A 25,973-nucleotide genomic window follows, 5' to 3' on the forward strand; every position below is an offset into this window, starting at 1 on the left:
TAAGTGATTGGGTGCCTCCTCTTTATCCTCTCGCAAATCTTCCCAACCCCCATTCCTATCGCCCTCGCTTCACTAAGGTTTTGCTAAACATTAGACACAGCCCGTGACCTCCAGCCCTCAGCGGCTGGGAGCAGACCGATACGGAAACGTCCCACGGGCGCGACCGACAGCGTCTCCACACTCGGGAGGTGAGCGTACTTTGCTCTCGAACTCTTCAAGACCCACAGCGCAAATTTCAAATTAAAACATTTTAAATACAAAAACCGCCCCCCTTTTTTTCACCTTTAGTCCCGCCCACCGCCTCCCCTCCAGCCGCCTCGCAAAACGCCGCAGGAAACCGGAGGGGGCGGGACGCTGACGTCACGACGCCGGTGCGTCACGGAACGGCGGCGACTGCGGCGCTGGCTGTGGCTGCGGCAGCGGCGGCATTTTAGTCGGCAGCGGCGGCGGCAGCGGCGCGGCTGCTCCTCCCAGCATCCCTGGCGCGGCCATTTCAGCCCCATCTTGGCCGACGGGCGAGCGCTGCGGCCGCCGCTTCAGCAGTTTGAGTTTCAGTTTCTCCGGGGTCTGCGAACCGGGTGCACGGAGAGGAGCCGAAGACGCTACCGCCACTACCTCACCCCCGGAGCGCCTCCGCCCGCCCGCCCTCCGCCGCCCCTCTCTCCAGCGCCGCGAGGAGGCCGAGACAGCCGCCGCCGCCCGCCGCGGGTGGCTCCCCCTGTCAGGGGAGGACGCGCCGCGCTCCCCGCCCCCGGAGCGGCTTCCGCCGAGACGGCCGACATGTCCCTGGGGCTGAGCTCCGGCTAGAACCGGGAGGGAGGGCCGCCTGCCGCGCCGGAGCCCCGCCGCCCGCCCGCCCGCCCGCGGCCCTTCGGCTCGCCCCGCCGCGCGGCTCCCGCCGAACCCCGACTCTCCGCCCGGAGTCGCCTCTCCTTCCCGGAGCGCCGGAGCCCCCGCGGCGGGCGCCGGCCCCGGCCTGAGGAGCCGGAGCGCGGCAGCACCGCCCCTCGCGCCGCCGCCGCCTCTCCGCCCTCCCACTCCCACCCCCGGCCTGGGCCTGCTGGCCGCGCCGCGCCGGCTGACCACGGCGGCCCCGCGGCGGGAGGAGGAGGCCGCCGGCCCGCCCCTGGGACTGCGCTCGCCCCGCCGCGGAGGGGATTGAATTGAGGCGCCGCGACTGCGGGAGGAGAAAAGGAAGGAGGAGCCGGCGCGGGAGCGGCCCGGGGCCTGGGACCGGCCCTGAGAAGGAAGCTGGAAGGAGGATGTCTCTCGGGGCGGCCGGCGCCGGCCCGTGACTCTCGCCGCGGCGGGCCCAGACCCTGCGCACGCTCGGACTTTGTCATCGGGGGCCCGTGCTCAGCCCTTCCTGGTTTCCGGCGACACCGCGGAGGAGCCGGCTCGCCTCTCTGCCCTCCCGCCTGCCTCGCCATGTCCAAGATGCCGGCCAAGAAGAAGAGCTGCTTCCAGATCACCAGTGTCACCACGGCCCAGGTGGCCACGAGCATCACCGAGGACACCGAGAGCCTGGACGACCCGGACGAGTCACGGACAGAAGACGTCTCCTCCGAGATATTCGACGTTTCTCGCGCCACGGATTACGGCCCCGAGGAGGTCTGCGAGCGCAGCTCCTCCGAAGAGACGCTTAACAATGTTGGAGATGCAGAGACTCCCGGGACGGTCTCCCCAAACCTGCTTCTCGACGGGCAGCTGGCGGCCGTCGCCGCTGCTCCCGCCAACGGAGGAGCGGTTTCGGCCCGGAACGTGGCCGGGGCGCTGGCCAATACCCTGGCGGCGGCCGCCACCTCGGCCCCCTCCGCGGGGACACCCGGCGGCCTACCGGCTGCGGGCTCCTCTGCGGGACCAGGACCTGCAACCCCCTCGCAGCCTCCCACCGCTTGTAGTTCGCGTTTCCGAGTGATCAAGCTGGACCACGGGAGCGGGGAGCCCTACAGACGGGGCCGATGGACGTGTATGGAGTACTATGAGCGGGATTCCGACAGCAGTGTCCTGACCCGGTCCGGGGATTGCATTAGGCACAGCAGTACTTTTGACCAGACTGCAGACCGCGATAGCGGCCTGGGCGCCACTGGAGGGTCGGTGGTGGTGGTGGTGGCCTCCATGCAGGGGGCGCACGGGCCCGACTCGGGAACTGACAGCTCCTTGACTGCTGTGTCACAGCTACCCCCATTGGAGAAAATGAGCCAGCCTGTTCCGGCCCAGCCGCTGGGTTTTGGCGTTGGGCAGCCACAGCCGCCGCCGCCCGTAGGTGGGGCTGTGGCTCAAAGCTCTGGTTCCCTGCCGCTGTTCCCGGGATCCGGGGCCGGGGCGCACCAGATGATGGCAGCCCAGCAGCCCAGCCAGCCCCAGGGAACTGGGCCCGGCGTCACCCCTGCGGGACCTAAGGGACAGGGCCTACCGCTGACGAATGTAACCCTGGCGCAGCCCGGCCTGTCCCTGCCTCCGCAGCCAGTCCCGGCGGTCGGCGCTTCAGTGTCCCAGCCGGCCCAGCAGTTCGCCTATCCCCAGCCTCCGATACCGCCCGGCCATTTGCTGCCGGTCCAGCCCTCTGGTCAGAGTGAGTACCTGCAGCAGCACGTGGCCGGCCTGCCGCCACCAACCCCTGTGCAGCCGGTGTCCACCGGCGCTGGAACGAGTCCCGCCACAGCGGCCAGCCTTCCTCTGGGAACCGGCCCGAGTGCCTCCGCGGTGGGCGCGCAGATACTGGGTGCCTCTTCCCTGCCCAACGAAGCGGTGGCCCCGGGGTCGGGACCCGCGCAGGGCGGGTCGGCGGCTCCTACTCAGCCGGCTGGAGTGCCCCCAACTGCTGTGGGAGGCGCGGTGCAACCAGGCCTGGTTTCTGCCGGGGCTGGACAACCCCATTCTGTGCCTCCGCCGCAGATGGGTGGTAGCGGTCCGACGCCAGCCGTGCCTGGTGGCTCTCACGCCGTGGTGTCCGGAGTTCCAATCGTGCCTGCAGCCGTGCCCGCCCCAAGCGTGCCTAGCGTGTCTACCACTTCTGTTACTATGCCAAATGTACCCGCGCCTCTGGCCCAGTCGCAGCAGCTGAGCAGCCATACTCCAGTCAGCAGGAGCAGCAGCATAATCCAGCATGTGGGGCTGTCCTTGGCGCAAGGCACACCCAGTGCACCAACGAGTCTACCACAGTCAGACCTAAGCCAGTTTCAGACCCAGACCCAGCCTTTAGTGGGGCAAGTCGACGATACTAGAAGAAAATCAGAACCCCTACCTCAACCACCACTTTCTCTCATTGCTGAAAATAAGCCTATTGTGAAACCTGTTGCAGATGCCCTGGCAAACCCCCTTCAGTTAACACCTATGAACAGTCTCACCACCTCTGTATTCAGCATAGCTATTCCTGTTGATGGTGATGAAGACAGGTATGGAAATCTTATTTAAAATATTTGACGGGAATGCTTGGCTAAACATACTTTTAGAATGCAACTTTGGGAAAGGAGGTTGTTGTTGTTATTTCAGTTTGAGGCCCTTAGTGCACCAAAATATAAAAGTTGATTTGTGATTTATCAGGTCTTGAAAAGACATTAGTTTTACATTTTTGCTGTAGAGGTGTGAAATGGGAGAATTTGGTCTTGTCACAGTAGTTTCAAAGTGCTAAAGTGGACAGGGATGCAGCATTGTTTATTTGAGCAGTTGGGTGTTAGCTTACTCCTCTATTTAAAGGTCATAGTCACTAGTTATGTCCCATAGATACTTGAACACTTACGGTAGAAAATTTTGTGACTTTTGAGACAGGATAAAATTAGGAGTTTCCCAATTTCGGGAAGCCAGAAGACCCTCTAGTAGAGGATCGTGTGGGTAAGGCATGTCCTTCAGTGTATCTGGAAAGACTAGAGAGATATGGTGAAAAATGTCAGATTTGGCTTTGAAGATCATATCTTCATTCAGCCCTTTAATAGAAGAGGGTAGAAGGTCAGGAGGCTTCCAGGGGTGACTGTAAGGTTTGTTGTTTTTTTTTTTTTTTAAGCAAGTGTATTGGAAAGATGTTCTAATCTTCCATCAGTCTTTACCGCTGAAAGGGGAATTATGAGAGACTTTGACAGACAAAAACTATTTCTTGAAATTAAGAGTAATGATAAAAATATAAGTGTTAATTATAGGCTTCCTCTATTAAAGGATGCTTTTTTAATACTTAAAGTGCAAATTGATGTATTGCCACACCAATTCTCCAATAGTTGATGTTTGGCTATGGTTTAATGAGAATTTTAAGTGGTTTTCAGGAAGTAACACTTGAAATTTGACATAATGCAAATTTCTGAAATCTGGCTTGTTGCAAAGCTTTAAAAGTACAGAGAAAGTTTAAGGTATCTAATAAGTAGACTTTTGCTGGGGGTTTTGTTTGAGAGATTAGTTTTAGATGTGTTAAAAAATCAAAACCTTTTATGGAGTTCCAGAATAATTAGTATGTAGAATACAGTGAGATCTGTTAAAGCCTTCTCTTTCTGTTTTATCCTGAGTTCCTTCACATTCTTAATTTTCTATTTCTAATTAGCCTTGTATTTTTGTTGTATACGTCTGTTGGTTTGAAAAATGCTCACTGAACTTCATCTTCTCTGATTTTTGTAATTCAAAGTTCATCTTTTTTTGTAGGTGACTTGCTTATGGGGGAGTCTTCCACTTGAGAACTCTTAGCGAAATCACATTTCCATAAGTGAGCTCAGCTAGCTAGTGGCTGAGAAATTTTATATGGATGGTACTACCAAAAAACTGTTTCCAATAGCCATTCTGAAAACAAAAAAATTCCTCTTTATACCTATATTTCACTTTTCATATACAAGGGCACACCTGAAATGCAGTTTGAGTTCATTTGTTCACCTTTGGTTAATAGTCAGCATCTTCCCTTTTTAGCTATTGGAAACCAATCTTTTCTGATGAGTTGATTAAAAAACCAGTTACCTCTCCACCCATGTTGTTTCTGCCCCATATTTCTTCAAGAAATGATGATCGCCTTAACCAGTCTCTTCTGTTTCCTCCTCCTCCCTCCCCCACACACATATGCATACCTATGAATGAAGAATGTATTTTTCCTCCTGTTCACACCTATATACAAAATATATAATTATAGTTCCCAGAATGTCAGTGTGATATGGTGTGAAGTAGAGAGATCTATTGACAGATGGAAACTCTGGGATTTGTATTCTCTGGGTGTGACCTCAAAGATGCATTTATTTCACCTCTTACTGTATTAAAAGAGTTGATAATCTCAGGAGTCACATCTCCAAACATGTAAATGTTTGAACTACAGATACTACTGTATCAGTGTTCTTATCAATTGCAACAATTAATCCACTGTAGGGGTTTTGATCTGTGCTGCAGTTTTATTTTAAATGTGACACTTTTCTCCCCACCCATTCTTTTAAAATCTGCTTTGCTCATCAAATGTGCATTTCTAAATTTTGTTATAGTCTTCCATTGATTTTTAATTTAACATGCTAATTTCCAAGATGTAATCTTACATACACATTTGACTATTTTATCACTGGACCGATATACCTGGTGAAGGAATAAATCCATTAAGTAGTAGTAGTTTTGAGGGTTTTTTTCTGATGGAAAATCTTTGTAAAAGAGAGGGCATTTTAAAGTTTTATGCTTGAAATTAAATAACACGGTTTTTCCAGGCCTATGTTTAAGTTACTGAAATGAGTGCGTTTGAAGACATAGTACTAACAATCCTAGTTTTAATACAGTGATTTTTTAACTGCTTTTTTAAATTAGAGTCTGCGTACAGTTTTATTAGCAGTCATTCATAATGTAAGCTGAAACATTGGAGTAAAAAGTCTTGAGTAATTATGATATAAACGTTATAAACAGATTGACAAATTTCAGCTCCTCAAAATGTAATGTTAAGATCTTAGTAATGTTAAGATCTTAGTTAACAGTCTAGGAGAAAAAAGGAAGGAAAATGGAAGGTTAACATTATCTTGTGATTTTATTTGCTTTACCTAATACAAGATTCTCTTGGTTCATTTTGAAACCACTTACTTTAAAGAATCAAACATTATATTACTACACGTTACTAATACTGCCTTTCAACAGGACTAATAGTTGTGTATACAAAGTAAGAAATTTCTTGAAGTTCTCAGTTAACATTGCTTACTGCTATAAAGGGAATAATAATTACATTATTACTATAAAGTTTATATATCATTCTATACATTTTCATTAGTCTGACTATGGTTAGTTGAGTTTCTTCAAATTGATTTTGTGTAAACTGGAGGATATGATGGCTGAAATATAGTTTATAGCAAAATGTATAGCCACTTTTATAGTGAATGTTAGAAATTTGCTTAAACTACCTACACATTTAACAGACGCCTTTTTGGTAAGTGGAGGGAGCCACAAAATATTATGACTGGCCCTTTTGGGAAAGCAACAGTGCAGATCATTTTCCATAGATAGCTCACCAATGTGAACTCTTTAGGCCACATTCCAAGGAACTCTTATGAATGACTGCGATTGTAAACTGTCAACTGCAACCAAGAGACTGTTGAAAACCTGATTGCAAGGATTTCTTGGTGGAAAATATCTTGTTAATGGTTTTATTTTGTGTAGTTTACTAATGACTACTGATAAAGTATTATAAATTGCAAATGTTAATTGGTGTGTCCTGGTATGTACTCTTAAGTACAAATTTGGTTTGCCCAGTTACAGATAACACACACATACATGTTTTTATGCAGTTTTTTTTTTTTCCACTTGGAGTTTAAATGTTATAGATATCCTATTAATGTATATCAGGAGGCAAAACTGTCTATCACTGGTACAAAATCTGTAGTAAAAATTCTTAGAACCCCAATAGTCTGAACTGCCTTTAGACTTTCAAAATGAAAGCTTTCTTGAATCTCCTTTTTTGGGAAGTTTATGTTTCTTCCATATTGTGGAGGTAATTTAGCCCTTCTTCCTTTATTATAGATGAATATTTAATCTATAGTGCATTTATTAAATGGCACAGTGATTACTAAGAATATAGTTTAGTCATAAACATGGCTCTAAGGAAATTACTGTAGGTTTTCAGAAACCCAAACCAAGAGTTGTGCCAGTAGAAGTATGGCCTCTCTCATCTACAGCAGTATATTGTTTAAAATCTTCTATGTACAAAATGATATAGGCTAAACATTTACTTTTTAGAAAACATAAGGGCTTATATGTGTGTGAATAACACACTCCAAATAACTAATTTAGTAACATTTGTTTTATCCTTGAAAAAAAACTTAAACTGAGTCACCTTTGTGAAAAATCATTTGATACAATACTGGTAGTGGGGTGTATGTGTTTTTTTTACTTTCTGAGAATAAATGTGGTAATGTTATTCTCTGAAGATGCTAATGGCACTAATTTGGAAATAGTAAAATATACTAGCTTTGTGTATCTAGTACTTGGCTAATTTGAAATGAAGTTTAGTTCTCTGAACCAAAAAAAAAAGATTGGAAGCAAACATACTATCTAGTGTGTACCAGTAAAAAAGAGAAGCCCCACTAATCAGGTGGCAAAGAAACCAAAATGAATCTCTTTCCTTAGGTATTCCTGATAGAAGAGTTCAGTTTGTACTCCACTATCTAAAAAGTCAGAAGTTGCCATTTGGGGTGATGTTAGAGTTGAGGGTAGTAGCAGAAAACCAAGACATAAGAAATTACATGAAGGAATAGGAGCTCCTGTTTCTAGGGAGGAACGGTGATATAATTCCTTTAAGTAATTGCTTTAGACCGAAATGTATTTTCTTTTCTGAATAGATTCTGTTTACTTCTTAATTGAATTATTCTTTAGTATTTCAGTATGAGGAAGAAAGGCAGATCTTGGTTAAATACAGCCTGAATAATCTCTATTTAGTTTCTTAAGAATGGGAGTAGATTTTTAATAAGAAAACTTAGTAATTGAAAATGTTTAAAAGGTACGTCTAGCAAAATTCCTGAATGGGAGTCAGTCCTTTATGTGTATGATTTGCCTTTCATAGTAAAGCAGTGGACTTGTAATTTGAAGCTACTTTTTTAGATAGTGTAATACAAATTACTGCATCCACACAGAGTATGCATACCTGAATCATTGGTGTAATATAGGTCTTTCCTATAATTCTTGTATATACCAAATTATTTAATATTTGTTATATTCTTAATCTGGCATTGTTGAGGGCAAAAATAAGGACTCCTCTGTAAAAATTTAGGAATATACCAACTAGTTGTATCAATCCTCTACACTGTTACATGACTTTGCATAGTATATTTCAATGTATCTACACTTCAAATTTGACTAGTAATACTAAATATATGTTGATTATCTGCTTTATTTCTAAAAAGTATGTGTATAATTTCTACTTGTAAATCATAAATCTCATCTGTGTCACTTTGGATTGCTTAACTTCTCAAATTTAAAACCCCAAATCAAAATTAAATGTGTTTTTATTTCTTATGCTAACATTTGTTTATAAAGAGTGAACTGTCATCCTTTAAGTGGAAATTCTGCAGATAATTGCATTAATAATTTTAATAGTGTTCACTTAAAGCATAGACTATTAGTAAATGTCTTACTAATTTATACTAGTCAGAATAGGCAAGATACTGGAATGTTAAGTTACATAAGGCTTCCATTCTCATAAGCATGCACTAAAATTTGACTAAAGGGTATTGATACATAGAAGAGAAACTGATTAATGTGTCAATTGTTGGTAAATAATGCTGGTGTGTTTTAAATGTTATTTTTAATGTTTTAGAATATTATTATTCATTATTACACAAGTAAATTGGTTACTCTGTGAATGAGAGATTTTCTAAAGTACTATTCCTAAATCTTTATAGAATTAGAATTCAGTATTACCAAATGGTTTTGTAAGTTAAACTAAAACATTTCCTTGCTTGATATGCGGCCATCCTAGCCAAGGGATAAGGGAGCTCTTGATCAAATGAAATCAACAGTGTTTAGTTAATGTATTTTAGTATATCATATAAGTAACCATTATAGATATAGAGTCATATATGCCTGGACTGAAATCCAACTGTGCTGTCAAGGTCAAATGCCTAAGCCTAGATTTTAACCCTCTAAGCCTCTTGTTTACCCATATGAAAAATGGGGATAATACCCACTTTGGAGACTGAGAGGATTAAATGAGGTAAGTGCAAATAATTTGTGAACAATACATAACAATGATATATTACAAGCATAAAATATAGCAATGTCAAATCCAGTGTCCAAACTGTGCTCCCAGATCTCCCTTTGATCTGCTAAAATCATACCAAGAGTCTTCAGCTTTGATCTGAATGTGTAATTGTATGGTATGGATGTAATTAGAGAAAAGAGACATTGTTTTAGGTCAGGAAAGTCAAATTAAATTCTAATCCTGACTCTTCTACCACTTAGTTGATTTCTTTCATCAGGTTACTTAACTTATCTTTTCCTCATTAGTAAAATTAGAATTTGGGACTTGGTCAGATTTTAAGGTTCCCTAAATGATGAGTCCCTATATTTAAACATGTTTTTTGAGAGAGCTGCCAACTTAAAACCTTCCTCTTGTCAAACTCCTAGACTGCCACCAGACTTGTGGATTGAAAGTGGTATTGCAGATACTCGTTATGTAAATTGAATGCCCAAGAAGACATTGAAAACAACCACTTCTCAATCATTCAATGTTGTGCTCTCTTAGTAATAATTACTGGAATATAGGAATAACACTATCCTGCCCTCCAAGATTTCATGCTATATGGAAATAGTTATCAGATGCATAGTTTGATGTACACTATAGGCTCTGAAAAGTAAATATAAGGTGCTAAAATAGGAAACAGTTTAAGATATCACATCAGATTGGTGTGGGGAAGAAGTAGTTAGATTGACTTCTGTTTAAGAATTAATTTATTCTCTGCATTTATACAGTTCAAACTTTAATCAAGAGTATAAATTGAAAGTCTGTCTGGCACATCTGTCCTCCGGCCACCCAGTTTTGTCCTCAGACTATTATTACCAGTGCACCCTTTTGAGCCTAACTCTTGAACTGAATCTTAAAAGGGTCATTCAGACTAGATCATAGATTAGAGAAAAGGTTGGTTTCTCCAAATAGGGAAGAAGGCAGTTTGTGTAACAATGTGGAAGAATGAGACTATGTCAGATTTGGAAAATGTGAATAATTGATAGGAACCAGAGTGAAGCTTCAATGTCATGGTAAGAAATTGAGATTTTCATCATAAGTTTATGGTTGCTATTAAAGGTTTTTCTTGAAACTCTTGTTAATATGTATCGTGGACCCATTTCAGTATCTTTTCAGTGATTGTTGTATTTGTGTGTGTGTGCACGCCTGATTGTTGTATTTTTAATTAGAATCCTGTGGTAAAGTTATGTATAGGGAATACCTGTGGCAGAGAGAGGAGTACAGGCTTTGAGTCCCAAAAGCCAGGGTTCTCAAGCGTTAGAATGTACTAGTTATTTTGGTATACCTAACTTTTGAGTTTAAGTATTCTGTTTTTCTTTAGGTATTCTATTTTTCTTTACTCTGCCTCTATATTACCTTAATAACAATGGAATATTTGATACATGTCAGTTAATAAGATACTGTACCAAAACTTGATTTTATTTACAGCATAATAAAATCTATAACCATATATTAAACACAAACCAAGCTTAATTGTGTCAGGTTTTATGTATATGTAATCTCATTTGATCTTCTTAGCAACCTGCAAGGAAGTGTTTTCCCCCTGGTTTTTATGGGTTAAGGGAACTGAGGCTTTGAGGAATTGACTCACAGCTGTTAAGTGGCAAAGAACTAAATTCAGACCCAGGTTTTCTGACACTAAAGCTGGTAGTTTTGGGTATCTCCAGACGTAGTTTTCTTTTATTACCTTGCTGACTGTAAGATAGGAGGGAAGGGTTAGTTTACCTGTAGACACTGATCTATTGCATTTACCGAAGGATATTTTTGTAAACATTTAAAATCCGTGGATGATAACTTTGGAGATGGCCTTTGTTGTGCCCTCTGTTTATTATAGAGTTCTCTAGTTTCTGTTTAGAGATCACTGAAGTTGTTTTAACATAGAAGTACAAGGTATTCATTGACTTCAAGGCTCATGTGCCTTGTCCCTTAAGCTTCAATAATTTTTGTAGCTTAGTTTTGAGGTGTAAAACTGTATGTATGTTTTTCTTATCAGTAATAGTTACTTTACAAAGATAGTATCTCAGTAAAGCAAGCAAATGCCACATACTTTGAATCACCTTTCATGTACTTGAAAATTAACATGGCAGGCTAGTATATAAACTCAAAGAATAAAAAATAACCTGTGGGTTTTGAAAAATGTCTGCAAATAGGAAAACAGCACCTTCATTTAGTGAGTAAAATAAATTCAGTTTAAACTACAGTTCATTCTTCCTAAAAGCTGTTTATTGGCTTTGTATTTAGATTTGTAATTTAACTTGACATCAAATAGGTTGTTAGAAAACTGGTTTTAAATTTTACTGCACAGGTCGAAGAGGATTTATAACCAAAACTGCATAATGTATTTCTTTATAATAAAGTTTTAACATGTCAGTTACCTCTTAGTGCCTTCAAATTTCGTAAGCTATAGCCTTGAAATGGCCCCCAATAGCAAGTGTTTTCCTTGGGCTGTTAATTTCCTCAATTTTACCCCACCCAAAACCAAAGTCTTTGATGATTAGGCCTTTGGGTATTTAGAAAGGACTCTTTTGAAGTTCTTGATTGGAAAGATTTCACTGGCTTGACTTATTTAATCTATGCTTGTTAATCACTGTTTTGAGACTCATTATTGTTAATATTTGCTAAAAATCTCAGTTTCTGCATAACATCCCAGCGAAAGTATTCTGCAATAACCCTAGAAATCAGAAATTTCCACTTTTATAATAAGAATCTAAACATTTAGAATTTTCAGTAATACATAGATTATATAACCCTGTATGGCTTCTTCATTTTGCATATATGGAGAAAGTGGTAACTGTCAACTTTTGCAAATGAAGTGTATTTGTTACATGTTCTAGACTTTTATCTGTTTACAGTGCTTTATTTCATAGGTTCTTTTCACATCCCAAAATATATAACTGTAGATATTTTTTTCACTTATACATTTGACTTACAAGAAACATTTTATTATTAAAGTCTGTGCTGTAAAATACTGAAATTTCCCACCTTATATCATCTAACTTCATTTAAAACCATTATGTGGCATATGAATTTTATTCAAATTATATATGTATAGATTTATACCTATTTTTCCAAAGTTGGTGGATCTAAACTTCTTTTAAAGAATTAGCCTTAAAAATACATTGTATAAATACTCTTTAATGAATTTTAAATTAATGACTTGCAGAATAACTTCTAAGTTTACTCTTTGTTATTCTCTTGTATTTGCTATCCATCTCTTTGAGTCACTATTTATTTTAAACCCAGGGTATCCAAACAGACCTGTGTGACTAGCAAACTGGTTCTGTGGTCCTGGGTAAGCCTGGTAATAAAAAAGCTGAATTGAGTTGCTACTTGGTTCAGTTGGCTTTCATTTAATTTGGCAAGCTGATTTCTAAGTACAGTGAAATGGGGGTTAGAGAGAGACCTGACAAATATATCTTGAAAGGTTGTAAACTTTAAACAGTAGTTAATAGTCTCTTAATCCTTTCCTGAAAATAGTAGACTAATCACTACCTTTGATTGCCTTAGACCTAGTCAGAAGAAAAGTAGAAAAAGGTTTGAATGAATAAAAAGGAGTTGAAGTAGGGCAAACAAATAGAAGTACATATTCTAAAGACTCCTAATTAATCAAACAGTTGCTTCAGTGACATTCTAGTGTCCACTGTCTGTCTGCCTTTCCTAATTTGTAGTAATCTAAGAGATAGGCTACTGAGTAAAATTTAAATGTTTTCTAAAAAAAAAATTTTAATACTGTAGATAACAACTCAAGCCTTAATCTGAATTTTGAAATTCTATTATTAGTTTTGTTTCATGGTTGTAAAATATTTTTCTTGTTGTACTGGTAACACTGCAGAGACTTTTTTTTTTTAGATTTTTTATTTTTTATTTATTTATGAATACAAGGACTTGGGTGTAGGCCAGAGATGCGGGGGGTGAGAGAATTCACCAGAGACAGTGATGAGCAGAACAGGAGAATCTATGGAAATGCACTGCTGAGGGTAGTAGCAGGAGAGGCAGGAGAGGCCTGCTGAACCATTTAGGTTAGCTCCCTGGCTGGGGATCAAACTCAGGCCGCAGTGGCTGATGATAGCTTGATAACTGCGCCACCAGGGAGGCCCTGCAGAGACTCTTTAAAGGCACTCAGAATTGCCATACTAATCTGAACCTCATTTTGATGTTAAAATAATAGCTGTTTATTGGCTGTTGGCTTATGCTAGGAATTTTATGTATAGTCTCAATTCCTCAGTTGCCTTGCAGGCTAGATATGAATGCAATTTAAGTGATAAAGACAGATCTATAGAGGTTAAAATTTAGCTCTACTATATGTTCAGCATAATCGTTTAAGAGCATAAATTCCAGGAAAGATTGCCTCCTACTAGCTCTGTGACATCCAAGTTACTTTTTTCCCCCACATTTTACAAGGACAGGTTTATTAGGAAAAGGAGAAAGAAAAAGAGGCACCTTCATAGTCACCATGCAGGAGAGCCGCCCGGGTTACTTTTTATCTGACCCAATTTTCTTTATGTATGAGATAGATATACATCTATCTACATACATACATCTACATCTTAGGGTTATTGCAGAATTGTCTAGTGTACAGTAAGTACTTGGGTTATCATATACTATATTATATACTGTATGTAATATTAAATACTGTATTGTACTATGCAATATACTGTTAAGGATAATATATTTTTAGCTTGCTCCTGTTAGTCTGATACAGCATGGGTTAAGAATTTTAGAAGCGATATGGCAAATTTTGTTGATTCCTAATGTACCGGTTAGGGGTGAGGGAGACTGGAAATATGCTTAGGTGGAAGAAAGGAAGTTTCTTCCTGGAGTTTGACCAGAAGAGCCCTCCAGTTTTTTCTAGTTTATAGCCCGAGGGAATGTTCCCTCAGGAAGTGTTGAAAAGGATGGCAATTATAGTGAATATGCCTTTAACCACTTAAGAGGGTCACAGCTTTGATGTAAGAAAGTTGCCATATAGTTGCAAAACCCTTTTTTTCTGCCCAAACCCAAAGAAACCACATATTAATAGATTATGACAGTGAAAATTGTTTCAAATCCAATCTAGAAGAGATCTTATTGTTCATCATCAAACCCTAGCAAATTGATCCTAAGAAGAATTTTTTATATCATGAAAATGTAGCTTATTTGACAACAGTACTATACCTGAGGACAGCTTTGGGATTTACAAAGGCATCTGATAGAGAGGTGTTGATTGAACTATGGTCATTCATGTACATATTTGTATAAGCATGTACACACACACATACACACACACAATTGGATACCAGTTAGTATTTAATTTTGTCGGTATTAGGTTTAGAACTGTGATCCTGAAATGTCAGGGTCCTCTGGATTTTCTCCAGGTTTTTAATTTCTTTTAAAATGTTTTTAAACAAGCTTAGATGGGTTTCCCCCTCATTTTTATTAAAGCAATTACACTGTATTAGAAATCTAAAATCTTCCACCTTTTTTTGAAAAGTAGTGATTTTTACTATACTTTCTCAACTTCATTTCCATTTGATTCTTGGATCTCACAGGAATCCTTCAACTGCTTTCTACCAAGCGTTCCATTTGAACACGTTTCAGGAATCAAAGAACCTCTGGGATAGGTATGAATACTTAAGTATAAAATGCATACATGCAAAAGTGTATGCATGAATTGCTTTGCACTGTACTGTTTTTTTCATCATTAACTGATCTTTATTATTTGTTGGGGGGAGGGGAGAGGGGAAATCATATGGTATCTAGCATGGTACAAAGCAGCAAAATAAACCAAAAGGACAATGTATTTTATATAGACTATATACATATTATTCTAACTGTACTTTTAAGAATATTCATATTTTATTGAATTTTATGTTAAATATCTACTTACCCATGTGTATTTTAATATAAAAACATAAAACTATCAAAAGTCATTTCAATTTTGAGCTATTTTATGTGATTTTTCTGTAAAAACCTTAGTGAAATTGGAGGAGGGATAAGACTAGGGTATCAAAGTAGTTATTGATTAATTCTTGGACAGAGACTTTAGCGTCAAGTAAGTTTGCTAGAATTCACTAGATTTGTATTACTGTTTTGTAAGTCCCCAAAATGGTTTGTTTTTTTCCACAGAAATATTATATAGATTATTTCTAAGTGTTTTAAATAAAGAATGAAGTCTTGGCATTCATTTATGGCACAAGATGCTTTGGTTTATCTTTCTGCTTAATACACATTTTAAGTAGTGTTCGCTCTATTCAGTTATTTTGATAATTATTAGCATTCCATCATTCTGTGTCTAATTAATAGAAATTAAGCATAAGCGATGTTTTTAAAATTCACACAAAGCTTTGTTAGATTCTTTTAACTCTGCCTGGCAACATATTTGTGTCCTTCAGCATAGTTTGGATACCACCCATGGCCTCTACTCCACCTCTTTCATTAGTAAAGAGTATTGCTAATAAGTACACGTACATGCCATGTTAAGACATGGTCTACATAGCCTAGAGATGGTAACAATCTTTTAATTCTTAGGCTTGATTCTGTGTGTGTCACTTTAAAGAAATTTTTTAACAAAGTATCTTTTCAGTGATATGTTCCTTGCTTACCTAAAAATGTTTTAAAATAATTACTTGTGGAACCAAGAGGTTTTAAAATTTGTAGTACCACAGTTATAAAATAGAATGTTTACTTGTGCTATGGAAATGTAAATAAAGTCATAAAGGTAAATTACAACATGAAACAGCAGGAAGGTTTAATCATTCAAATGCTTTATGAAATGTAGCCAGGGTGAGTACTTTGGGGTGGATTTATAGTTTTCCCTCAGAAAAAGGAAAAACAGTAATATATCTAGAAATGTATTAAGAATAGTTTTCAGATGTATGTTATGTTAGTTTATTTCAAATAGCTAACTTTAGTGAGCTGCTACATCAGTATGAATGATAGCTGTTATTTTCATCAAACTATGTAGAAAGTTTTAGCTTTACATTTTATAATTTGGATCTAATATTAAAAGATTGTTTTGTTGCATTATAAAACAATCGTAGAAGTTGCCTACTCATCATTTGTTGTTACAGCTAAATACTCCATATCTGTTTTCTTTTTTAGATACCAGAAACATTTAAGGTATCAGAAATGAGGCAAGTTGCTGTATTGTAGTTTCTGATAGGTTGAAATATTGTCTCTACTGGGAGCCTATTGTCCAGAACCAAAGAAGTTAGTGGATACTTCTCTGTAGTGTGTTAATGCCAAAACATTATCAGAATTTATATTCTAGATCAGCGATTCTTCACTTTAAGTTGACTTGTTGGTACTAAGGTAACAGGCCCATCTCAATAGAAATTAAGGACTTGTTTTAACTTTTCAGCTAACTTATTAAATTTACAATTTAAGAAGAGCAGTAGTGACTAGCTTTTTTTGTTCTAATTGTCTGTAACTTTTATTTGACCAAAAACTACAGACTTTTGTTGGTATATTAGCTATTTAAGTAGTGGGAATGTCCTTTTTAATTGAAGACAAAGTTGACAGTTCGTGTTAAACTTCAAAAATATATTAAATAAAACTTCTGGCCTTGTTTGTGTTGGCTGTTACCACATTGCCTTGTTCATTTTTGAATATTAGAAATTTGGGAGTTTTTTTGTTGTTGTTTTTTCTTTTTTTTTTTTTTTTACTAATTTGGTAAATAAGTATTTTGCAGGGATGATTCTGTCATGTAGAATCATTCGGGCATTTAAAAAACTATAAATTTCTACTTTGTTATAAATTTGCTTTTGAGTATTGATGGATGCCATATTTCAGACTCCAGTTTATGAAATCTTAAAAATCATTTTCAGTAAGGGCAGCTTTTAAGCCCTGTGCCAGTTTTTTATCTGCCCTAGAAATCTGAAGATACCTAGTTCTTCCTTATTTGAAAGACCGGAATCTTTTTTTTCCCTTAGGATTCTTTTGGCCAAGTATCTTAACTAAAATATAAGTAACTAACATACATTTCTCATTTTGAGTTAGATTTTCTAATGACCCCTTTTGTTTTTTCCTTTTTAGAGTTAGCAAATTGAGAAAATTTTCAACAGTCTGTCTGTATTTAAATATTCTTTCTGTCGATATTCAGTGCTTTGTTCTGTTACTGGACTAGAGTTTAACATATTTTCAAGCCTTCCTTTCCTTTTTCCTATAGGTGCCATCATTGTTTTCTGTCTTCCCTTTTTGTCATTTACAGTGTCATCATGGGATCAGCCAAATATAAGAGCAATGCATAATGATAGCATAAAAGTAAAAACTAAAACAACTCATAGGAAGCCCAAGCTGTTTACATTGACTATTAAAATTAATAATAATGTGGCTTCCATTGTACTCTTTCTGGAGAGTATCTTACTGTGAAGAAGTCAGTTTTTAGGAATAACCTAACCTATTGGCACTTTAGAATAATAAATTTAAAATTTGACCTCATATTTTTCTTTTTTAAAGTATTTGTTAGCATTGCTGTGTTTAATCAACAAAATTAGTTTAGAGACCTATCCTGGTGATCACTGGGGAGTAGATTCTCATTGGGAGTCCTTTGTTTCCAAAAGCGTAAACTAAAAATTCATAGCAAACAATTTTGCCCTCTTGTAAATATTTTATCTGTAAAGCCAAAGAGTACTAGAGGGCAGAAACTCTAGCTTAGGTTCACTCAAAGAAAAAATCAGATAGCTTATAAGGGTTTTTTTAACCTTATTGATAAACATGCAATATTGATGCCTTAAGAAGAAATGTATAAATGTAGTTAACAAATAAGAAAAACAGTTGCTAAATGCACCATCCCTTTGAGTTGGTTTTCCCTATGATAGCACCAGTATATAGAGAAATTAATAGGGAAAGTCATATACATGGGTTATTAAAGCGAACAAATGAGTATAATTATAGTAGGTATTTAAAGTTCTCTTTTAAATAACCACAAGTATTTGTGTTAGAAAAGGATTCTGGCATTTTCTATCATTTTCCCCTATAAGATTTTATTTTTGAAATTAGGAGCAAAACCAGTTAAGCTGCTTATGTCATAATACCACATGTACTCTCTGAGCCAATTTTCTTTTGCTCATCTAAGAAGCTTGTATATATCATTAACACCCTCCAATACTTGTTAACCCAAAATTCAGCTAATCTGATTTTTGAATGCTCAGTGATAGGACTTTGTAAAAGTCTTTCTATTGAATTGGTAATTTCTATCAGACAAATATACCATTCATAAATGTGCAGCTCAAACTGAACACCCCTGTGGAACTAGCACCCAGATTATGACACAGAATATTATAAATACTTTCATGATCTCTTCATCCCCCTTCATAGCCCCTGGCCTAGCTTAATTTGTGATAATCACATCTATGAATTTTGTCTGTTCTCTTTCACCCAGTAATATGTTTAGATCTGTATAGTTCTAGATCTAACGTACATACTTCTAAAGAATCACCAGGGTACGTTACTTGTTGGAGATCATTACTGGTTGAATATTCTCCAAATAGTTATATTGTAAGTACCTTGAGGATGTGAACCTAAACTATTTTGTTAACCACCACAAATGATATTCTCTAATAATTTGTGTTTAGTACTTATATAATTTATCATCTGATTACATTTTTACCTTTTTCAATTTAAAGATATCTTATAGAAGGTGGTAAAATTAGAGGATAAGTATTCAGTGACTTGTTACCTTAGATGATATCTTAAGGACATGCTTATTAAATGCTCAGATGGTATAAAAGCAGGAATTCATAGCTATTATTGACAACATTTATAAATTTATTGGTTTGTAGCATGTACAGTCATTTAGAAATTGAAAGAACTTGTTTGTACATTCAAGGAGGTTAAAACTTAAGTTGGTCTGGTAAAAATTAAATGGAAGAATTAGTTGACTACATCTTATACTATTGATTAGCAAGTGGCAGGCCTGCCACAAATGCTGATGTAATTTTAGGCAGTGTTTACAAAACTAAAATTAAATATGGTGATAAACCTCTAACACTTCATTTCTGTAGGATAGTCACTCTAAATATAAAGCTAATCTACTTTCCTTATACTCTACTTTCTAAAAGTAGATGGAACCCTTTGAAATAATCTCCTATCTCTCCAATTAATAAAGCTGTCTTCCTGGCTGTTAATCAGGAATGCTAACCTTGAGTGAGGCTCAGAATCAGTTATTTTTAACATCCCTATTCATTGGGAATGTTATTCCTATTCCCCTTTCTTCTAAAGGTAAAAGAGGTTAAAAATTTGGAGTTGAGCCCCTTCTGTTTTGTCACTTAATTGAAAGTGATAACTATCATTTAAAATTCAAGTACTGGGCCTCCCCGGTGGCCCAGCAGTTGAGCGCTGGGTTGCGAAGCTGCCCGCAGCCTCTACAGCGCTGGTTCGATCCCCAACCATCCCCTGCCATCGGGTGAGGGTCCCACATGGCATGTAAACCTCTCCTGCCACGCCCACTGCTCCCCTCAGCAGTGTGTTTCGTCAGTCTGCCTGTTCTGCTCTCCGCTCTGGCTCTGGTGAATTCTCCCACCCTCCCACTCTTCTAACTGTACCCAGTGCTTGTATAAATAAATAAATCTTAATAAAATAAAATTCAAGTACTTTATGCCTCTCAAGTGCAGCTGGAGGTACTAATAAAGACTTCATTTGTAGTAGCTTTTTCTACCTAGTTGGTGGGTAGAATTTGATCATTCAGTTAAAGAACTGAGGGAAAAGAACTGTTCCAGTTAGCGAAAATATTGTGTACCACTGTGAAAGTATAAAGCATATGTAATAAGGATAGTTAAATTTGATTAGTGCATCGTACATTTGAAGATGACAGAAAAAATGTTGGATTGGATAGAAATGAAAGATATTAGAATGGTAATGAAGGCCTGAATTAGCCAGTGGCAATCAGAAGAAATGGTTATCAAAGGGTAGAAATTATACTATTGCTTATGATAGGAAGCAGTCAAATTTGACTCTGAAGTGTCAAATGTAAATAATGAAGGCATGATGCACTGTTAGGAAGCATTAGTGAAAGAATCAGTTATGAAAGGAGAAATGTTGATGAGGTGTTTTTGTTTTTAGCTTGCTTGTTGAATGAGTTCAAGAGCTGGTAGAAAGTTAATGTAGAAATACTCAGGGTACAGCTAGGGCTATAGGTCTAAATTTTGGTAGAGAAGATAAGCCTAAAAGAGATGGAAGAATCTTTTTATTTCATTATTGTTGCTATTTTAGAATTCAAGCTTTAGGAAAGGCTGACATTGCCAAGGAGCAGATAACTCTCAAAGGGTTGAGCCAGGACCTTGGGAAACACATGTACATGTAGAGAAGAACAGAAACTCTAAAAGATAAGTGTCAGAGACTAGAAGACTTTGAAAATATTCCCTAACCAAAAACAAGTGGAAAATGTTTGGAACTTTACTTTGAAGCAATTTTGAATTTACAGAAAAATTGCAAGAACAGTACAAAGAACTTCAATAATATTGCCAAGATTCAACATTTGTTAACATTTTTTTCATTAACAGTTCTTTATTGTCTTAACACTTTAGCATCTATTTAATTGTAAATTGCAGATAATCTTATCCCTTTAACTCAAATATATTTTAGCATACATTTCCTAAGAAAAAAATTCAGCAGCAAAATTACCAAATTCAAATTTGATACTCCTTATCCAATATGTAATATATAATTCATTATCAGATTTTGCCAGTTGTCCCAGTGTTCCTTTCATGACCATTTTTCACCCGATCCAAAAGCCAGTGCATGACAACAGGTTACATTTAGTTATCAAACACCAATTTTTCCTCATGTCTTACATAAATGCATTTGTCTCCATAGGATTATTTAAAGTTTAAATATTCACCAAATATTAGCACCGAAAGAAGTGCTAATGTTCTGATTAAAATAGAAGACAAAAATGCATATTCCTCTCTAGTCTGTATTACAGGGAATGTTGCTGCCTAAAATCCAACTAAAATACATTCAGATTGAGAGATTTTATAAGAGGACACCTTTTATTTCTCAAAGTTTGGGAGTAGAGGTGGATGAGTGCTGGCAAGTGAAGAACTTGTGTATATTCATGTGGGGTAAATCCCTTCGATATAGGGATTGGGGTATTCAGTTCAGTACCACTTATTTTTTCTGATTTTTGTACATGTGCTAAGTTGTCACTTTAATTATCTTGAGTTGGAACAAGTGATGTAATTTGAAGATGCCTTTGCTCATTACTTGGATTTACTTACAAATTATGTAATTGTTATCCTTTGTTTACTACAACCTCAACCTCTTTCATTTTATTCTGTTAGTTGTGTCAGGTGGCATATATGCTGCCAGGCATCATCTGTGTCTTATTGTTTTAAGTATTTCAATGGATCCTAAACATTTCTTCTCCTCTCTCAGCTTTTCTGTGGCTAGCTGAAATTGGACAACTTATACACTGACATTTTCAGCACATGACTGAACTTCAGAATTGGTGATGAGAAATTAACTGCTCACCCATCATTACATACTTAAGTGTTGACCACCTCCTCTTAAGTTGGTAAATTCTCTCAACATAAATTACCACAGCCTGTTCTGAAAGGACATGATAATTATTTTCAGGATAAAATTTCACAAACAGTTGGAAAAGGTGAAAACAGTAGTTAATGTCTCTGGTTTTCATTTTCATTTCACCAAATGGGTTTTAAGTAAATCAAACGTTTGAATATAACAGAAACTTATTTGTGCGAAAGTGTGTAAACTGATTTCCTAAGCCTAATTTTTTCCACAGAATCTAGAACTCTGTTGCAAACCATTTAAAGAAAAAAAAAACAACTCTTATTGAACTTGCTCAGAGAAGGAAATTTAAATAGAACCTGAAATTGTTGAACCAGAGCAAACACATCTGGATTTTTATTTTTTTCACTCTAGTCCTCAGCAATTTAAAAATTTCAATTTGTGCCTATACCTCTTCGATGTATTTAATCCTGCAGATAATTTGACAACTTTTGGGGGAAAAAAGAAATATTACGTTAAATTATTTAATTTTTTCTCTTCATTAAGATCTGGGTTGGTAGGTAGTGGAATGAGAGAACTGTCATCTGATATTTTCTGTGTGTGTGTATGTGAATTCACGCAAGTGCTCCTGCGCATGCTTATACTGATATTCTAAGTTATTCAAATCAGGAAATATTTTAGATTCTGTTATTTATACATTGTTTAAATGTCTTAGTTTCTGTGTTTAGGTTTTAACTTGCAACTTCCAAAACAGTTTTCATATTTGAAGGAAATAAATGTACACAGGTCTTTGAAGGGGAACTAGGAGAGAGAAGAGTTGTAGTATTTGACTTGTCCAACTCCTGTTCACAGTAACTAGTAACCATTCAGCTGGAAATACCTGTTTGTTTATAGCCGCCTTTTCTCTTTTCCATGTTGCTAACTTGTCCAGGAAATACTGCTAAAATGTATATCTGGGATGGTTATACATAACTTTTCTTTCAAGAAATGAGATACCATCTCTTAAAATTATAGTATGTGATGGTATCTTAAATTTTAAGAAAAGTTGTGTTTCTTTTATGTTAACTGTTATAGTTAAATATGCTACTGTTAACAAACTCGCGAGGTCTTTACTACATACTTTTGAGTAATAACTGGGTTCCATCAGCTTTGTTTTTCAGTTTTTATCTTCTCCCAACTCCTAACTTTTATTTTTTTATTTTTATATTTTTTATAAGCTGTTTCTACTCCTTTTGATAGTATGAGTACAAATTATTTGTGAGTAAGCATGATCTGTAAAAAGAATCTATCCTGTTAGATCTATTTTTAAAGCAATGTTAATGAAATTTTTTAAGCTATATACTTTGTATATCTTCCACTAATAGGTACATTTGATACAAAGCATAATATAGTACACACATTATTTAGTCTTCAGCATAACTAGTCATGACTAGTTCAACCTCAGGTATTTGAGGCCTGTAATCTTGTATGTCTTTTTTTATGTGAATTTCTTGGAACACATTGTCTAGACTTCTTTTAGCTACTTTAGGATTGCTTTCTTTAAATTTATCTTTAATATATCTAGACTTATTTTCCCAATACATAATCTGTGGAAAGTCTATGTAATTTATTGGAGACATGTAGGGTTGCCCCACTTTCCTCTTTTCACCGTTAGGAAAAAAAAAGCATTTCTGACCTTTAGAGAAGAGAAGCATTTGATTTATTATGTCTATGATTTCTCAAGGCAGTGTAGTGTAAATTTATTAAAGAAATGTGGTTTGTATTTGAAAGTGAAATTTTCTATCAAATGAAACTTTTTTTTTTTACTCTAATAAGAAGTTCCTTTAGGAACCCTTATGATTTTGTTTCTTTTTGCCTATAAATTTTCAAATAACAACTTGGAAATTGCAAATCATCTACCTTTTGGCATGTAATTTTATTCTATCATTATAAATTTGCCATAAAGTTAAATAAATGATGGTAAAAAATTTAGCTATTCCTGGGACTATGATTCTAAGAACTTTTAGTAACCATCTCAGTTAAATGGATTTTTCCTTATCAGTTGAAAAAGAATGAATGAAATGTCAACTATAGGAAAAGTGTTCAGGATTTGTTTTTGATAGCAGTCTTGCCAGAAATTCAAGCTTATGATTGATATATTAGAATGATTTTTAAGTAAATATTCATTTATAGGAGAATTCTAATTTTAAATTAATTTTTAAAGGATGTCTGATTAACCTTTCCATCTTTAAGTACTTCAGCTACCCAATTTTATTTTGGATTTTTTATGAAGATTTCCTATTTGTTTGAATTTACTGATGGAAACTCTTCAGTGTAGCCCCAGTCTTTGGTAGGAACTAATTTTGAAAATGCTTTTGTTGGAAAAAAAACTGATACTGAAATATTATATTTTTTAAAAAATGTATACAACTCATAATTCCTAAATTTACCCTATGTTTATATAGTGCACACACCCTTTATAGTTTTTTCTACAAGTTTCATAGTAAAATAAAGTAGTTTTATATGGCTAGTTTAATTCTAAGTTCTAATGGCTTTCCAGGCATTTACCATAACATGCTTGTTGTTAGCAAGCCTTTAACAAAGGATCAGGTGGTCTGCATTTAGATTCAGTTCATCAAAGCCTTCTGGACCAGCAGTCTACCAGTATTACAGATGCATATATTTCAGGAAATATTTGTTTTACTAAATATGGCTAAGTATCAAATGGGACTTGTCTCACAAGGGAGTAAATCATTAAAATAACATTTTTTAAACTGTGATAGTATTTTGGTTGATAGAAGTTGAGTTGAATAAAAACTTTCTAAAATATTATGATGATCAGATGACCACAACTTTAAACTATATTTTGTCATTCTAAATAATGGATTTTTGCCTTCACCAGGTGATTACATTATAAAGAGGTGTTTTGAGAAGACAATAAAGTTGTATGATTTATTGAAGTCAAATGTGTTGTGAGATTACATTTGGAAAGATCATATTTGTAAGTTGGAAAAGTCCTAATAGTCCTTTGAATTGTATGAGAAACTTTTAAATGATCATGTGCAATAGAAAATTTTCATTTAAAGTTAAAATCTGTAGCAGCATAACCCCAGCCTCTACATTGGGTCAAATATTTCTGGACATAATTGCAGAGTTTCTTGTACAGTGCTGCCTTTGTATTTTCTATAGCTTTGCACATACTGGTCTTCCTTCTTAATGGCTTCTCCTTTTCCTGACCCATTGACCCTCCCCCTTGGACATTATATTTTATTTAGGGGGCTAATTAATGCATAAATATGTGGGGTTTTCTGGGTTATCTTTGGCTAAAATTATAAGTGAGCATTCTTACCAGACAGAAATCTTATTATATTACTCTTCAGCAATTAAAATAGATGCCCAAGTGAAAACTTTCTTGTTAAAAGTTTAATAAATTTAAGATTATATTTTAAATAAAGTTTTAAATCTTCCTACCCCCCTCCCCCGTTTTCTTCTATGTCCATATGCAGATAAGCAGTAGGACTGCTTCTGAATAGGATACATTGTTATGTCTATTATGTAAAATACATAATAAAATTTTATTCTTTCCATCATGTTGTCTAATCTTAAAATTGGGGGTATAGAGACAGACTAGGATTTGGGTCTAAAAATTGGATGCTGTTTTGAGCATTTAAATGATACAGATTTTACTGATTCCAGTTACCTGTGCTTTAAGTCCAGAAACTCACATATGGATGCGGACCAAACAGTAGAACTCAGGTGCCATTCTGCAGAACAACAAAGCTGTCTATAGCCGGTTATGGTGTTAAGTGATCATGATCATGATCTTAAACATTAATTGGTTCCATTTCTCCTTGACTCTTTACTAACAAGTATTCCTGATGGCCTGAGAGTCCATGTTGAAATTTAAAGTTTTAAGTGTCCAGATCAAATATGAAATTATTTTACATTAAAAAATACTTAAGTACAAAATATCAGTTGTGTAATCATGGTAAAAACATAAAACTTTGCTATAAAAGAATATTAAAGGCTATTTGATTAAAACACTTATTTACTTAAACTCTTTGCTAGAATTTTTTTTAGAATTCAGCATCGGAGGAGGAATGTGACATAATAATGATCGAAAGCCGAAAGTTTAAAAGTTGTGATGCCCTCACATGGTTGGAGGGTTATTCTAGCTTCTAAGGACTGAATGTTGTCCACAAGAGTGTCTCATCAGGTCATAAATTGGTAAGACTTAATGGATTAGATTTTATGTATTATACCTGATGTTATTGTATTGAGATGAATATTTATGAACAAAATGAGCACATTGTATAAGAGTATAGATTTAAATATAAGGTAAAAATTGGAATTTTAAATACTTGGAGTATGTAATCCA

General features: G+C 37.2%; 1 protein-coding gene across 2 annotated transcripts in view; it reads left to right on the top strand.

Annotated features, from left to right (window-relative positions):
• Window positions 1-1,428: 1,428 nt before the first annotated feature.
• TSC22D2 (TSC22 domain family member 2) overlaps window positions 1,429-25,973 on the top strand; it is a gene marked incomplete at both ends in the record, with an annotated part of 43,462 nt that continues 18,917 nt past the window's right edge. The window contains 2 exons of one of the 2 annotated variants that reach the window (XM_084230962.1): window positions 1,429-3,398; window positions 14,695-14,766. In XM_084230962.1, coding sequence (XP_084087088.1) covers window positions 1,429-3,398; window positions 14,695-14,766 — 2,042 coding nt within the window. The remainder of the gene's footprint in view (window positions 3,399-14,694; window positions 14,767-25,973) is intronic. The other variant, XM_084230963.1, reaches the window with a different exon arrangement.

The sequence above is a fragment of the Talpa europaea genome, assembly GCF_964194135.1.
Source record: "Talpa europaea genome assembly, chromosome: 4".
Classification (NCBI taxonomy): domain Eukaryota; kingdom Metazoa; phylum Chordata; class Mammalia; order Eulipotyphla; family Talpidae; genus Talpa; species Talpa europaea.